Source organism: Lottia gigantea, assembly GCF_000327385.1.
Source record: "Lottia gigantea unplaced genomic scaffold LOTGIsca_8, whole genome shotgun sequence".
In the NCBI taxonomy this organism is placed as follows: Eukaryota; Metazoa; Mollusca; class Gastropoda; family Lottiidae; genus Lottia; species Lottia gigantea.
This window is the reverse complement of record NW_008710662.1, coordinates 2,555,001-2,570,059: the sequence shown is the minus strand read 5'-3', so window position 1 is coordinate 2,570,059 and position 15,059 is coordinate 2,555,001. Positions and strand designations below refer to the sequence as shown.

The following is a 15,059-nucleotide window of genomic DNA, read 5'->3' as shown; positions in this document are numbered from 1 at the left end:
CACTCAGTTAAAAGTAATCTTGTATAGTGACATTAGTTCTAATCTAAAAAGTTAACCGAAATTATTCTAATATCCTTTGTACAATTAATTGAAGTTTTCTGTAGTCATATAGATGTAAAGGTCAAAAGTCATTAATAAGTAATAGGGAGAACATAGTAAAGATTGGGGGCAGATCACTGATAACATTGTTTGGTATCTCCATACCCAATGTACATTAACTAAGTAGCTCTTGGTCCTCATTCAACTTTTACCACTCAAAATTCAAGCCTTGCGATTTTATATTCATGGGCAGCCATCCAAAAAACTATAGCTCAAGGTCAACTGTACAAGTCTTAATTTTTTAAAAAATATAATAGATAGAGTGTAAGTTAGCATGACATGCAAGAGCATTAGTGTACTTGTTTGTCCTTACATAAAGTATTTAATAATCATTTTTTAACATTGGCCATTTTAAAGCTTGGATAAGCAGAAAGAGAAAATTATTTGTACAAAATGGAAGGGGCACTAAAAATTTTATTTTATTTTTAAGTTTCTAACATTAGTTCAGTCAGATGTTTAGTTCAAATCTGCTTTCAGGTTAAACATGCATTGTGTGTCTGTCCAAGATTTTCTGCACTATATGCACTAGTGAGGGCAAAGGTTAGACTGGAAAGTTGCAGATAGAAGCTATACAGATCTCAATTGCTCACCCTACCAAAACACCTGCTAATTTGTTTGATTGGTATTTTGAATCCATTTAAATTTGAGCTGCATGTGTAAATTTTTAGTGCACAAAACAATTCATTGGTAACCAGAACTTTTTTTATATTACATATCTATGTCATTTTTTTAGAAACGTCAATGGATTCCATTCAGAAGATATTAAGTGAAAGTGATACATCAAAAGTTATAGGTGGTGCTGCAGTTACACTTACAACAGTTGGTGCTTTAACATACTACATGATGTCGAAGCCACAACCTATAAAATTAGCGTTAGATTTAAACAATCAGTCTGTGGAAGTCGAGGTTAGTAATTGATACATATTGATGTGAAATTCAGTCTCTTCTTTGCTTGATGATAGGCAAATTTGGATAAGAAATCTACGAGTAGAATCCCTTCATTTGCATATTTCATCCCATTCTGTTGATGATACAGGGCCAAGGTGCTGATATGAAAGAAAAGTCTAGCTGTTTGGTTGTGACGAAGACCAATTTAAATGTAGGAAATTATATAGTAAAATGGATCGAGTTTAGAGCTGAGACAACATTTTCTTATCTAACTTTATCATTTCTTTACCTGCTGTCTTAAATATACAACTAAGGCTTTTTCCAGAATATAACAAGTTCAAAAATATTTTAAACAGCATTTTTGTACGTTTTGCCAAATCCATTTACTTGTTTGTAGTAAAATATGTTTAAATAGAACCAGTGGCTCATCTAGATACGTGGAGACCTGTGGACTTTTTAGTGGTTTGGGGCACCTCCCCCTTTATATTTTTTCAGAATTATGCTCTTTTGCCTTAAAAACAGAAGAAATACTGTCAATAAGAATATAGTTTTAGGATGAATAATATAAGCCAAGTAAATTATGTTGCTGGGTTATATTGACATATAAGATAATATGTAAAAATAACAAGGTTTCTATATTTGTTTATTCATGGCTTAAAATGACTGTGTAGGTTAATTGTAATTATGTTTTAAAACATGCAAATCATAGTCAGATATTACTGTTAAAAAGGATGTTACAATACCAACAAAAGTCTGTAAAAGATCAATGTTCAATAGGAGAAGAATGTTCATTGTATGAATAAAACAACATGAACAAGTAAATGAAATTTAGTGTGACCAATTATAATGATAAAATCTCAGACAAGTTCGAATTTGACGATCTTTCGATGAACGTTTTTGAGTTATTGCCCTTGATTTTTGAAAAACATTTTGAAAAAATTGGTTTGTGAACACAATAGAGACTACCGTTTTCGTCCGATTTAAATGAAATTTGGTATGATCATTTATAATGTTAAGATCATAGTCAAGATTGAATTTGATGATTTCTTGATCATTTGGGTTATTTCCCTTGACTTAGTTCATCAATATTTGTTGGCGATAGAGGTGACAGTTTATGTCAGAATTTTATTGAAAAATGTGTGTTTGTTTAAATCAACAATATCTTGCACAAATAAGATTTTTGGTATGATTTGACACAGATTGATGACTGCCCTTGATATACTGAAAATGTATTAGGAAAGTGGGCATATCTTACTAGGTAACCTAATTTTCTTAATAAGTCAAGGAGAATATGATTGATATTGGTCACTAAACAGGGGCACTGTGCATATTAAAGATCCAATTATTGGAAATTTTAACAAAAGACTTGGTCCTTACAAGCTCAAATGCAACACTACACAGCATAGCTTGTGTTCATCAGTCTTCAAGTCTGTGGTCTTTTATTTTAGCCTGGTGTCAGGATCTCTGCTTATTTAACAAAGGATTCAGAATTAATGGAATATCTATATGAAGACAGTAAAACATTGTATGAAAGTTTTCAAAGAGGAATTCGTGTCTCAGGTAATAACAATTAAAATTTTTGCATCTGAATGGGCCAATTGGGTCATTACAATGGTGATAAATTTCTTACAGTCAAGCCAAATACACCCCTGCACGCACGCTTGACAATTGTCAGGAGAGTGAGATCTAAACATAAAACTGATATTTTAGTCATTTAAGTATAAATAGTCAGATTATAGTAAGTGAAATCTTATTGGTTAAGAAGTTGTTGAATGGAGTGAAGCTGAATACATTATATGCACGACAGTACATCACAAAAGTCGCTTAACAAAATATGTAAATTTGCACATTTTTTTTTTCAAGTATGATACCTTTAATTGATAAACTCTTTATTTAAGATAATGGTAATTGTCTTGGAAGTAGAAGTAGTCCTAATAAAGAATATCAATGGTTGTCTTATAAGCAGGTATATAGATGAATTGTTTGGCTCTATGGTTACTCTGGAAGGCTTTTATATGTACCAAATTTGACGATTTTGGAAAATTGTTAATTATCTCTCTAGGACATCAAATTTCAACGGATTCAAAAATTTGAAACTTAAGTTAATGAAATATTTTTGATCTTGGTTTCTTGGCCGTAAATGCACTAAAATTTTCATTTCTGGATAGATTTTATTAACTTTGGTAAAAAATAAATAAGTTTTAATTTTCAGGTATATGAGCAGGCTTTAAATATCGGTGCAGGGTTAATAAATCTAGGGTTAAAACCCGGTCAAGAAACATTTATTGGTATATATAGTTCTAACAGAAAAGAGGTAGGCCTATATTTTTATAGATACTCTTTAAAGTTCCATTATGTTAAACATGTCATTGAAATCATAACCTCATTGGATTACAAAATATCCAATATCTGTTTTAAAATGATGATGATTATAATAATAACAGAATAAGAAACAAATTAAATTGTATCATTTCAGTGGACCATAACAGAACAAGGCTGCAATACATATTCATTGGTAACTGTCCCATTATATGATACATTAGGTTCTTCAGCTTGTCATTATATAATCAATCATAGTAAGTTTTATTTATTATATGATACATTAGGTTCTTCAGCTTGTCATTATATCATCAATCATAGTAAGTTTTATTTATTATATGATACATTAGGTTCACCAGCTTGTCAATATATTATCACTCATAGTAAGTTTTATTTATTATATGATACATTAGGTTCTTCAGCTTGTCAATATATTATCAATCATAGTAAGTTTTATTTATTATATGATACATTAGGTTCTTCAGCTTGTCATTATATCATCAATCATAGTAAGTTTTATTTATTATATGATACATTAGGTTCACCAGCTTGTCAATATATTATCACTCATAGTAAGTTTTATTTATTATATGATACATTAGGTTCTTCAGCTTGTCAATATATTATCAATCATAGTAAGTTTTATTTATTATATGATACATTAGGTTCTTCAGCTTGTCAATATATTATCACTCATAGTAAGTTTTATTTATTATATGATACATTAGGTTCATCAGCTTGTCAATATAATATCATTCATAGTAAGTTTTATTATATGAAACATTAGGTTCATCAGCATGTCAATATATTATTCATAGTAAGTTTTATTTATTATATGAAACATTAGGTTCATCAGCATGTCAATATATTATCAATCATAGTAACTTTTATTATATAAAACATTAGGTTCATCAGCTTGTCAATATATTATCAATCATAGTAAGTTTTATTTATTATATGATACATTAGGTTCACCAGCTTGTCAATATATTATCACTCATAGTAAGTTTTATTTATTATATGATACATTAGGTTCATCGGCTTGTCAATATATTATCACTCATAGTAAGTTTTATTTATTATATGATACATTAGGTTCATCAGCTTGTCAATATAATATCATTCATAGTAAGTTTTATTATATGAAACATTAGGTTCATCAGCTTGTCAATATAATATCGATCATAATAAATCATATAATAAATACAACTTACTGAATCATATTCTAAATATGACTTACTAAGTTCATCAGCTTGCCAATATATCATCAATTATTGTAAGTTTAGTATAGTACAATATTATATTATTTAAGGATAACAAACAGTGTATCTTTCACATTTATTTTAGCCAACATTACAACATTGATATGTGATAAATGTAGTAAAGCAGAATTAATCTTACAAGATACCAAGAATATAAAATGTCTGAAACACATGATAGTAATAGAAAAAATAACAGATAAGGTTAAAGAGCTGGCTAAACAAGGGAATATTCACCTACATCAATTTACAGATATACAGGTAAACTAGCACTTATGCTGTGTTCGATTCCTGCTGTGAGAATGGTGTTTACGACTTTTTTTTACATTGGGTCAACGTGATTGACAATCAGGTTGACAATTTTTCACCATTTTCATGACTTTCATAAGTAGTAAATATGAGAGAATCCCAACTTCGAATCAAATTCACAACATTGACCCTGTGAAAATGGAAAACCAGATTAGTATCGAATGAGGTATTGAAGCTCCATTTCAATCGTTCCCAATTTAGAAATGGACTTTCATCACAGAATCATGACTATTAAGGCATTCTCCTGTTTGATTGAAGTGATTTAGAATACTAGGGAACTGATAATTATGTATTTAAGAATATTTGATGATAAGTTTTAATTTCAGGAAAATGGTAAATCTCATCCAGTTGATCCAGTGGTAAGATTTAAATTGTAATTTGATCTGAAATTTACACTTAACTGAGTGATTATACTATTTGGGTGAAGATTATAATCTTAAAGTTTAGATACACTAAAACTATGCAATATTTAGTTTATCTCAAGCTTTGGACCTATGCTTTTATTTGAATCTGACATATACGCATCAGAAACACCAAATGGTATAAGTCTAGTTTATTGTGTTAAGATATGGAACTCACAAAGTTAATTATATTTACTGTAATACTATATTTACTATTTTTCTCTTGATAACACTGCCTGTATGAGCATGTGAAACATTGAGTTAATAAATACAGAAATAGTATATCCATATATCTTGTGCTTCTTTAATTATATTTATTTGATATATTTATTATAGTTACCTAAACCAGATGATTTAGCTACTATATGTTATACTAGTGGAACAACAGGTAACGTGTTTTATATTGATTTTCTTTTGATTCAGTCTACATTCTTGTAAATTAACTGGATTATGGATTATAAGTTGAAATTTTAAAGACATTTATATTTTAGTCAGAGTTGAAAAGCTTCAGTTGGTGTTTAAACATATTTTCTACAACATATTTTTTTACATAATCTGGAGGCATTTTTTACAGTCACAAGTACAAAACTAAAATATTTTGACATTTTGAACTGTTTGTATACATTGTTATTGCAATTAAATTTCTCGGGAAATTATTTCACAATTTCAACAAAAACCTGTATATTTGTGTTTAATGGAAGCTCTTGTTAATTTCAGGCTAGCCTTAAAGACATTTTTAGCTGTTGTACATTTATTATTAGATCATTGGAAATCTACCAGAAAGCCTTCTCTTATGTGAACATAATGTATAATAGATTATTCATGTGCCAGGCCTTTATCCAAAATTTTCCAAAATTAAAGTCAATATTAATCTGATAATGAATTACTAGCTGTATAAAATCTTGTGTGCTGTATATTGCTCAACCCTAATTTTCAAAGAATGATATTTCATTATAGAAAAATATTTAATGTAGCTATATACTGTAATTTCAGGTGATCCTAAGGGTGTTATGTTAACACATAAAAATTTAGTTTCCAATATATCAGCTATAATAGCTCATGTTAAGGTGATGACTATTTCTATATTATTTTATTACCGAACATTGTTGTTTATTATTTGTTTCTACTGAAGATGACTTTACAAAGATAATTGCAGTGAAATGAGATCAAGCAAAACTTTTATTAAGATCATTTAAGCATTTGTTTATATGACATTCAAAATTATTTTGTATTTCAGTCAAATTTTGAAATTACACCAAATGATGTCCATCTGTCATATCTTCCATTAGCTCACATGTTTGAAAGAGGAATGCAGGTAAAAGGCATTTTTATTTGAAAGATATATCATATTATGTAAATAGCAGATTAAGTATTAGTAGCATAAGTCAAATGTCAAGTCAAACATGCTTACCAGTAAATTTATCTGAGTATTTTTCATTTTCCAGAATTTCTATCGAGACTTTTTTTGAAATTTTGTGCTCTGTCTTATTCTTTAGCAGAAATTGCACCTGGGAAGTTGTAATTGTCTGTGTTTGACTTATAGTATAGTTGGTAATGAAAAAAATATCTGATTTATAATGTTGTCTTCCATTTCAGTTATTATTGTTCATGCATGGGGCACAAATAGGGTTCTTTCAAGGTGATATCAAGCTATTAACTGATGATTTACAAGCATTGAGACCAACTATTTTCCCTACAGTACCTCGATTATTAAATAGAATGCACCAAAAGGTAAGTAGCGTTATAAAGAATAGTGATAAGTTTGTTTTTTTTTTATTTGCTATGGTTATTTTTCAAGCTGTTAAAAAGGCTCTTCAATTAACTTCTTTCACCATGTATGATTTTAAAAATTGTATTTGCTATGTGCCATTTTTACTAGGTAATTGAAATATTCATGCCAATCAAATACATAGTTTAATGAAAGCTTTATGTAGGAATTTGAGAAATCTCTTTGACATTGGATTTTTTTATAGGTTTTGAATGGAGTAAAGAATAGTAAACTAAAATCATGTTTATTAAACTGGGGTTTACAATCAAAGTCAAAGGAAATTCAAAGGTGAGCTTTATTGTTTTAAGACTTTGTTTTAGTATTGTTCTGTATTTACAGTGGTATAATAAGAAGAAATAGTACATAACTAGTATTATTAGTAGTGTTCTGTATTTACAGTGATATAATAAGAAGAAATAGTATATAACTAGTATTATTAGTGTTGTTCTGTATTTACAGTGGTATAATGAGAAGAAATAGTATATAACTAGTATTATTAGTATTGTTCTGTATTTTCAGTGATATAATAAGAAGAAATAGTATATAACTAGTATTATTAGTGTTGTTCTGTATTTACAGTGGTATAATGAGAAGAAATAGTATATAACTAGTATTATTAGTAGTGTTCTATATTTACAGTGGTATAATAAGAAGAAATAGTATATAACTAGTATTATTAGTGTTGTTCTGTATTTACAGTGGTATAATGAGAAGAAATAGTATATAACTAACTAGTATTATTAGTGTTGTTCTGTATTTACAGTGGTATAATGAGAAGAAATAGTATATAACTAACTAGTATTATTAGTATTATTCTGTATTTACAGTGGTATAATAAGAAGAACTAGTATTTGGGACAAGATATTATTCAGTAAGATACAGAATTTACTAGGTGGTAGAATTAAAATGATTATTACTGGATCAGCACCATTATCAGAAGAGGTTTTGAATTTCGCTAGATGTGCTTTTGGATGTATAGTATGTATTTTCTTTTTTTTTTTTTTTTTTTGTCTTGTTATCTTTTAACCACTTGTCTGGTTGTATATAGAATATGCATCTGAAATGTCTGGTTGTTTATGAAATATGCATCTGAAATGTCCGGTTGTTTATTGAAATCTGCATCTGAAATGTCTGGTTGTTTATGAAATATGCATCTGAAATGTTCGCATCTGAAATGTCCGGTTGTTTATGAAATATGCATCTGAAATGTCCGGTTGTTTATTGAAATCTGCATCTGAAATGTCTGGTTGTTTATGAAATCTGCATCTGAAATGTCTGGTTGTTTATGAAATACTAGAAGTAATATATCCATATTACTTGTGTTCTTAATATGGTTGCAATATAAATGTTTCTTTGGGAGCATTCATAAAGTAAGGACTGTCAAATTTAGTTATTTCAATAAAAAAAATCTTGGAAATTGCTTATTATTGTAGAAATGTTGTTTACTTTCTTCTCTTGCATTGTTGTTTTATTGTTCATTTTACAAGGTTGTTGAAGGTTATGGTCAAACTGAAGCCACTGCCGGAATAACCTTTAATATTCCCGGAGAAACTGTTCCAGGTACGATGTATATGATATATCTTAGCAGATGGTCAATGCCATAAAGGGATTCAAAAATGTGTTTCTGGCCTTTTTTGTCGTAACAATATTGTTAAAATATTATAACAGATTTTTGAAGAGTAATCTTAATGGTACAAATTTTGGTTATAAGTGTCCTTTGGTAACATTCTTTTCCTTAAAAGGAAAATGTTAAGCATAATCTTCAAATTTGAACTAATTTGCACCTTGCGACAAATTCTGCTGCTGATAGCAAAACAATATTTTGTGATAAAATTTGTTAATGGATTGGAGAAATATTCTTTCATTTAGGGAGCTTTAAACTTGACATAAGTCTCTGGCAGTAAACAATAAAATAAAAACTGTACTTATGCAATGTTCTCTATATACAATGATAGTTATTGTTTTTAGGACATTGTGGTGGACCTTTGATGTGTAATAAAGTCAAATTAATTGATGTACCAGAAATGGATTATTATGCTTCAAAAGGAAGTGGAGAGGTTTGTACTTTTAATTTGTTATCATACAAATGTCTTCATGGTCTTTTGAGATGAGAGTCATACAGTAGAATATTCTATTTCCTTAATTCCTAGCTCCTTATAAATACTTTGCTTATTCACGTAAATCCAATGATCAACCACATTTTGAATATGATGAAGATGAATTAACTTAAGAATTGAGTTTTTAGTATGTTTAGATTCATTTGATTTTAAATTAGATAAGTGGTTGGTTAATGATACAAAATTGGGATAATTGGATAATTTTTTTTAAATTTTGGTCAAAAGAATTCCTAAATTAGTTTGAATTGTGTCAAAATATTTCATCTAAATAAAAAAAGAAACCATTCAAATTTCATAACCAATTTAAAATCAAATTGGATGGGAAAAAGAAGTTAAAATTACTATAAAGATTGTCTATTATTTGTGTATTATAAATTTCAGATATTAGCCAAAGGTCACAATATATTTCAAGGTTATTATAAAGAGCCAGAGAAAACAGCTGATACTATAGATAAAGATGGTTGGGTCCATACTGGTGATATTGGTACATGGTTACCGGTAAGTTGGTTCCTGATCGGTACTATTGACTGAATTTGTCAATTATAACTGACTAGAGTTCAGACTTAAATCTTAAAAACAATATTGCCCATATTATGATACATATCGCGATAAAAGATAAACAATATCAGAATATAGGTTAATAAACAAAAAACTAACATTTCAAATTTTTTACAACTGTAAATTTTAAGACACTGTCATGTAAATAGTATTGCTAGAAATTTTTCGTCTATAAATTGTCAACAGTTTCCTGCTATCTGGTTTGCGAATGAAACTTCAACTTTCTATTTCTTATAGATATACATACTTGATGGTATGCCCAGCATCGTATAGCATAGATACACGACAACTCGATATGCTACCTACATGAATCATGACATTCACAGATATATCTTTTCATAAAGAAGCACAAAATATATGGATATACTATTTCTGACATTTATTTACTCTGAAAATTCTGACACATCACAGGCATTCTCCCTTTAATTCAGTTCGCTTTCCCAGGAAAATGAAATATAAGATCAAGGAATGATCTATCCTGTATTATGAAAATATTTTTTTTTGTAGAATGGTTGTCTGAAAATAGTTGATAGAAAGAAAAATATATTTAAATTAGCTCAGGTATGATTTATAAATGTGTAGTTATCTTATTAGTATTTATGTAAAAGGTTGATAGAGATGGTAAACTCATGTAGAGTACATAATGAAATATTACATTTTGTGTATCATAAAATTGTTTCTGAGATATTTGAAGACATTATTCAATCAGTATATATCTTAAACTATTTTAAAAATTATATTTTCATGAAATATAAATCAAGTTGCTTCAGCACCATATCTTTTATCTTTTATTACCAATTCAAAATTTATATGTATATCAATTTTTAGGGAGAATATATTGCTTCTGAAAAAATTGAAAATATTTATCAAAGAAGTCCATATGTGACTCAAGTATTTTTGGAGGGTAACAGTCTAAAGGTATGTATGAAAATGGAATTGGTTTGTTACCAGACTTTCACAACCAAGAAGTTTGACAAGTAGTGATCTTCAGACAACTGACCTATTTCAGCATATGTCCCTACTGAAATTTGACAAGAAGTAATCTTCAGACTACTGACCTATTTCAGCATATTTCTCTACTGAAGTTTGACAAGAAGCGATCTTCAGACAACTGACCTATTTCAGCATATGTCCCTACTGAAGTTTGACAAGTAGTGATTAGACAACTGACATATTTCAGCATATTTACATGTAGGGGCCTAGTACTTATTCTTATGTCTGACTTTTGAGGTAAGTATTGATATCATCATATAGGTTAGCTGATAGGGCTGATTTTACCTATCCATATCCCTTTTCAGAATTAAATTGTACAATGCCAATTTCCAGGATGTTGATTGTACTATGCCAATTTCCAGGATTTTAATTGTACTATACCAATTTCCCAGGATTTTAATTGTACTATGCCAATTTCCAGGATTTTAATTGTACTATGCCAATCTCCAGGATTTTAATTGTACTATGCCAATTCCCCAGGATTTTTATTGTACTATGCCAATTTCCAGGATTTTAATTGTACTATGCCAATTTCCAGGATTTTTATTGTACTATGCCAATTTCCCAGGATTTTTATTCTACTATGCCAATTTCCAGGATTTTAATTGTACTATGCCAATTTCCCAGGATTTTTATTCTACTATGCCAATTTCCAGGATTTTAATTGTACTTTGCCAATTTCCCAGGATTTTTATTGTACTATGCCAATTTCCAGGATTTTGATTGTACTCTGCCAATTTCCAGGATTTTGATTGTACTCTGCCAATTTCCAGGATTTTAATTCTACTCTGCCAAATTCCAGGATTTTAATTGTAATATTAATATTTGATTGATCAATTTGTAGAGTTGTGTTATGGCTGTGGTTGTATTAGATGAAGAATATATGTCTCAATGGTCCAATAATAATAATAATAATAATATGACAGATGAGGTAACCTTATATTTCAAACATTTAAGTTGTTACATCACTCTTTTATTACATTATATCAAACGATATTGATATGTCTTTTATATGCTTATTGCTTTGTGAATTCGACATTTGCTTTCTACAGATCAAACTTTAAAACTTGTATATAATTTATGAAAAACATGTTTGAATGTGCAAGCTTTATAACAACTAGAAACAAGACTTATTGCCCTTGACCTCAGACATTGAATATTAGTTTTATTGTATTAATATTAATATTTATTGTATTTGATATTTTATCTCTACCAGGATATAAAGCAAGTTGTTTTGAAAGATATGATCAGATGTGGTAAAGAAGCACAATTAAAAGGTTTCGAACAGGTAATGATTACACTAAAAACAAGTTGATAAGTATGAATTGATCTTGTCAATTACAAATATTTATATACTATATAATTGCGAATATAATACGCACCTATTATTACATTGGTTAACACAATAGCCTATTTTCACTACGAAAATGATGAATAATGATGAAATTTATATTTGTCTGTAAATTTGAATCTTACATAATCGTAATATTTTTGATCTGGTAGAGGTTAATTAAAGGTAGATAAATTGACGTGAAAGCGATCCTAACAAATCACGTCTTTGCTTGTCAATGCCAGAAATATTCTTACACATTAAATTGATTTTTACAGGTGAAAGATATCTATATACATTCTGAACAATTCTCAGTAGAAAATGGTTTACTAACACCAACATTTAAGAATAAACGACCAGCATTACATAAACAGTTTAAAAAAGAAATTGAAGAATTATACAACAAATTAGATGATTGAAGTGTATAGTAAATGAACAGTTGACTTATGGTTTTAACTAAAAAATATAGCCTGTTATGGACATTTTTATTTGCTTGTATGAACTATTTTATGTCAGTAAATGTTTAGTTTATTACTCTTCTTTTGTTTGTAGTCATATATTACCTTGCCTAACAAGCTGTCATACTTACAAGATGTTTTTAAGATGAATAATGTATACACTATTTAATGGACTACTTAGTATATGTAAACTTTAATTTCTATTGATTAAGTAGTAATATATAATGTGTATTTTTAATGTTTTATATATATATATTTGATATCCAAGGCCAACACAAACAAATACGGGTAAAGATCACATTGTTTTTCCTGTGCACACTATAGGCCTACAATAAAAACTATACTTTAGACTATATTTATGAAGGATATAAATTTTTAAGGTTGAAAGTATTTTAGACCAAGGCTTTTCATATCTCTTTTGCATGAGGCACATCTGGTCATTTTTCGTTTTCCTATTTGTGGACATTCCTATATTATATTCGTGCAGAGACATTTATTAACATTTTAGGATGTTTTCGAACATAACCAACAGTAGATTTTGTGAAATAGAAAATAGAAATTGAAACTCTACAAACCAGTTTATTGCATTTCATTAGGGTGGGTATTAAATCCCAACAGCTCCAAACGCCTATGAAAATTTGCGCTTAAATAAGAATTGTTTAATTTAAGGATTGCAGAATTCATGCTACAATACGAAACATTTTCAGTTTGGCAGAATTTTTGGTGAGGTCAATATTATGGAATCACGGATTTTAAAAAAATCTCATTTCATTACTTCCTTAATATAAATCCAGTTATATATTATAGTTTTTATCTTTATGTAACTCTATGTTATTTTACCTGAATGTAATTTTATAATTTATTGTATTCTACGCATTGTTAAAAACAAATACTCAGTTAAAGCGAACAATCATGACAAGTTATATTTTATTATGAAGAACTAAAATTAAATATATTTTTACAAATGTTTTATATATTTTATATACAGATATGTGTTGGTATATTTAAAAAAAAAAACCGGACAACTGTGATGTCGCAAGATTTGTACTCATATCATAATAGTGCATCCATACCAATCTGTTAATGATTTAGTTTTGGAGAGGTTAGGTAGCGGGTCTGCTCTATTTACTCTCACGTTTTAAAGGGACAGTTTCGTCATTTTCGGGAGTTTGAATATATGTATACAGTCTTCAGAGGTAGCCTTGGCTCACTGAAAATGTACAGAAATCGCATAATGCGTTTAAAAATACTTTAAACTATTAATTTCACTTTCTATTTCTGTATATGACATAGTCTCTAGAAAAGACGAGTCGTAGACAATTCTAGACACACATTGATTGGTTTAGTTAAAAAAATTCCGTTTCTGAGACTATGATACCATTAGTCAAACAGATAGCGAAGCTATCTCTTTAAACTAATTTACACTTCCATGATCTGTAAATTTTGGAAATCATTCGACCTATAGCATCCTCGGAATTCCGTTTTTTTCAATTCATTTTCATAACCGTCGACTGTCCTAGTATATAGTTGCACAGACACAACGATGGGCTGAACTCTTATAATCAGTCACACGTGAGACACTTTAAATTCAATTCATGTAACAGCCAGTACTTTTATATCGATCTTATTATTCATTCACTTATTTGATTTCACCAGTTTTAAAAGGAACCTCTGAGTTTTCGCCCGTAGGCTATACTGTGAATGGTTACAGGAGAAATTCAGGTTGACCATTCGACTGGAAGGATCCAGGACTGAACACACTTGCGACTGAAAAGTTTCTAGCACAAATTAGCTAAAATTGACGGCCGGAATCAACAACTCAATGTTTCTCCCAATATTTAGCTGATCAAATGATATGCTGAGAATTGATCTGAGAATCCCCTTTTCCCTTTGAAGTTCCGATTACACGTCTTACTCCTACTACTACCAAATATTATATCACAGCTCTTTGCATGGTTGGTAGCCTACTCAATTTGCTAATTCGGCATGAATGGTATTCGCGATGGTCACATGAAACTGTATTTTTATTTTATCTTGAAAATAGATTGAATAGTATTCTGGGAAATCTTAAGTGGGTGAATGAGTCCTTTTAAATCAACATGACCCTTTATCCCTCACATTTACGTTTACCCTACAGAGATAACAAGACTTTCTACTGACATGGCAGACTTTGAACATTGTATACTCGTACACAATCTACCTTTATCAATGACTTGACATGTATAAGAGACCTTATACCAGATTTACACACGCTGTCACCTCGTGCAATTTCCATATTTAATTATCAGTTTGATTGATAAATCTAAATGATGAACTTGGAGTAATTGGGTGTTTTATTCAGGTAAGGCAGACAATAATTCTTAAAAATTTGAAATGGGCATGGGACATGTTTAAAATCAAGAATATACTGGAAGTTATTTTAAATTTTCGGCCCTAAATCGTTTTGGTATCATTTCTTATTCACTAGTCTTAATTTTCTGAATATTATTTTATTTGAATATGGTTGTATGGTTAGAAACAATAGTAATACTTCCGCTACATAAGGTGACCCATTAATCTC

The 15,059-nt window shown here is 29.2% G+C and overlaps 1 protein-coding gene across 1 annotated transcript; it reads left to right on the top strand.

Moving 5' to 3' along the window:
- Positions 1-831: 831 nt before the first annotated feature.
- Positions 832-13,464, top strand: LOTGIDRAFT_211040 (hypothetical protein). The gene is made up of 21 exons (XM_009066974.1): positions 832-1,005; positions 2,436-2,547; positions 2,886-2,953; positions 3,200-3,301; positions 3,464-3,563; positions 4,654-4,826; positions 5,201-5,233; positions 5,612-5,663; positions 6,269-6,342; positions 6,513-6,590; positions 6,872-7,006; positions 7,249-7,331; positions 7,871-8,021; positions 8,531-8,603; positions 9,012-9,100; positions 9,542-9,658; positions 10,226-10,279; positions 10,547-10,636; positions 11,556-11,642; positions 11,928-11,999; positions 12,320-13,464. The coding sequence occupies exons 1-21, from the start codon at positions 841-843 to the stop codon at positions 12,458-12,460; spliced, it is 2,049 nt and encodes a 682-aa protein (XP_009065222.1). The 5' UTR covers positions 832-840; the 3' UTR covers positions 12,461-13,464.
- Positions 13,465-15,059: the final 1,595 nt, after the last annotated feature.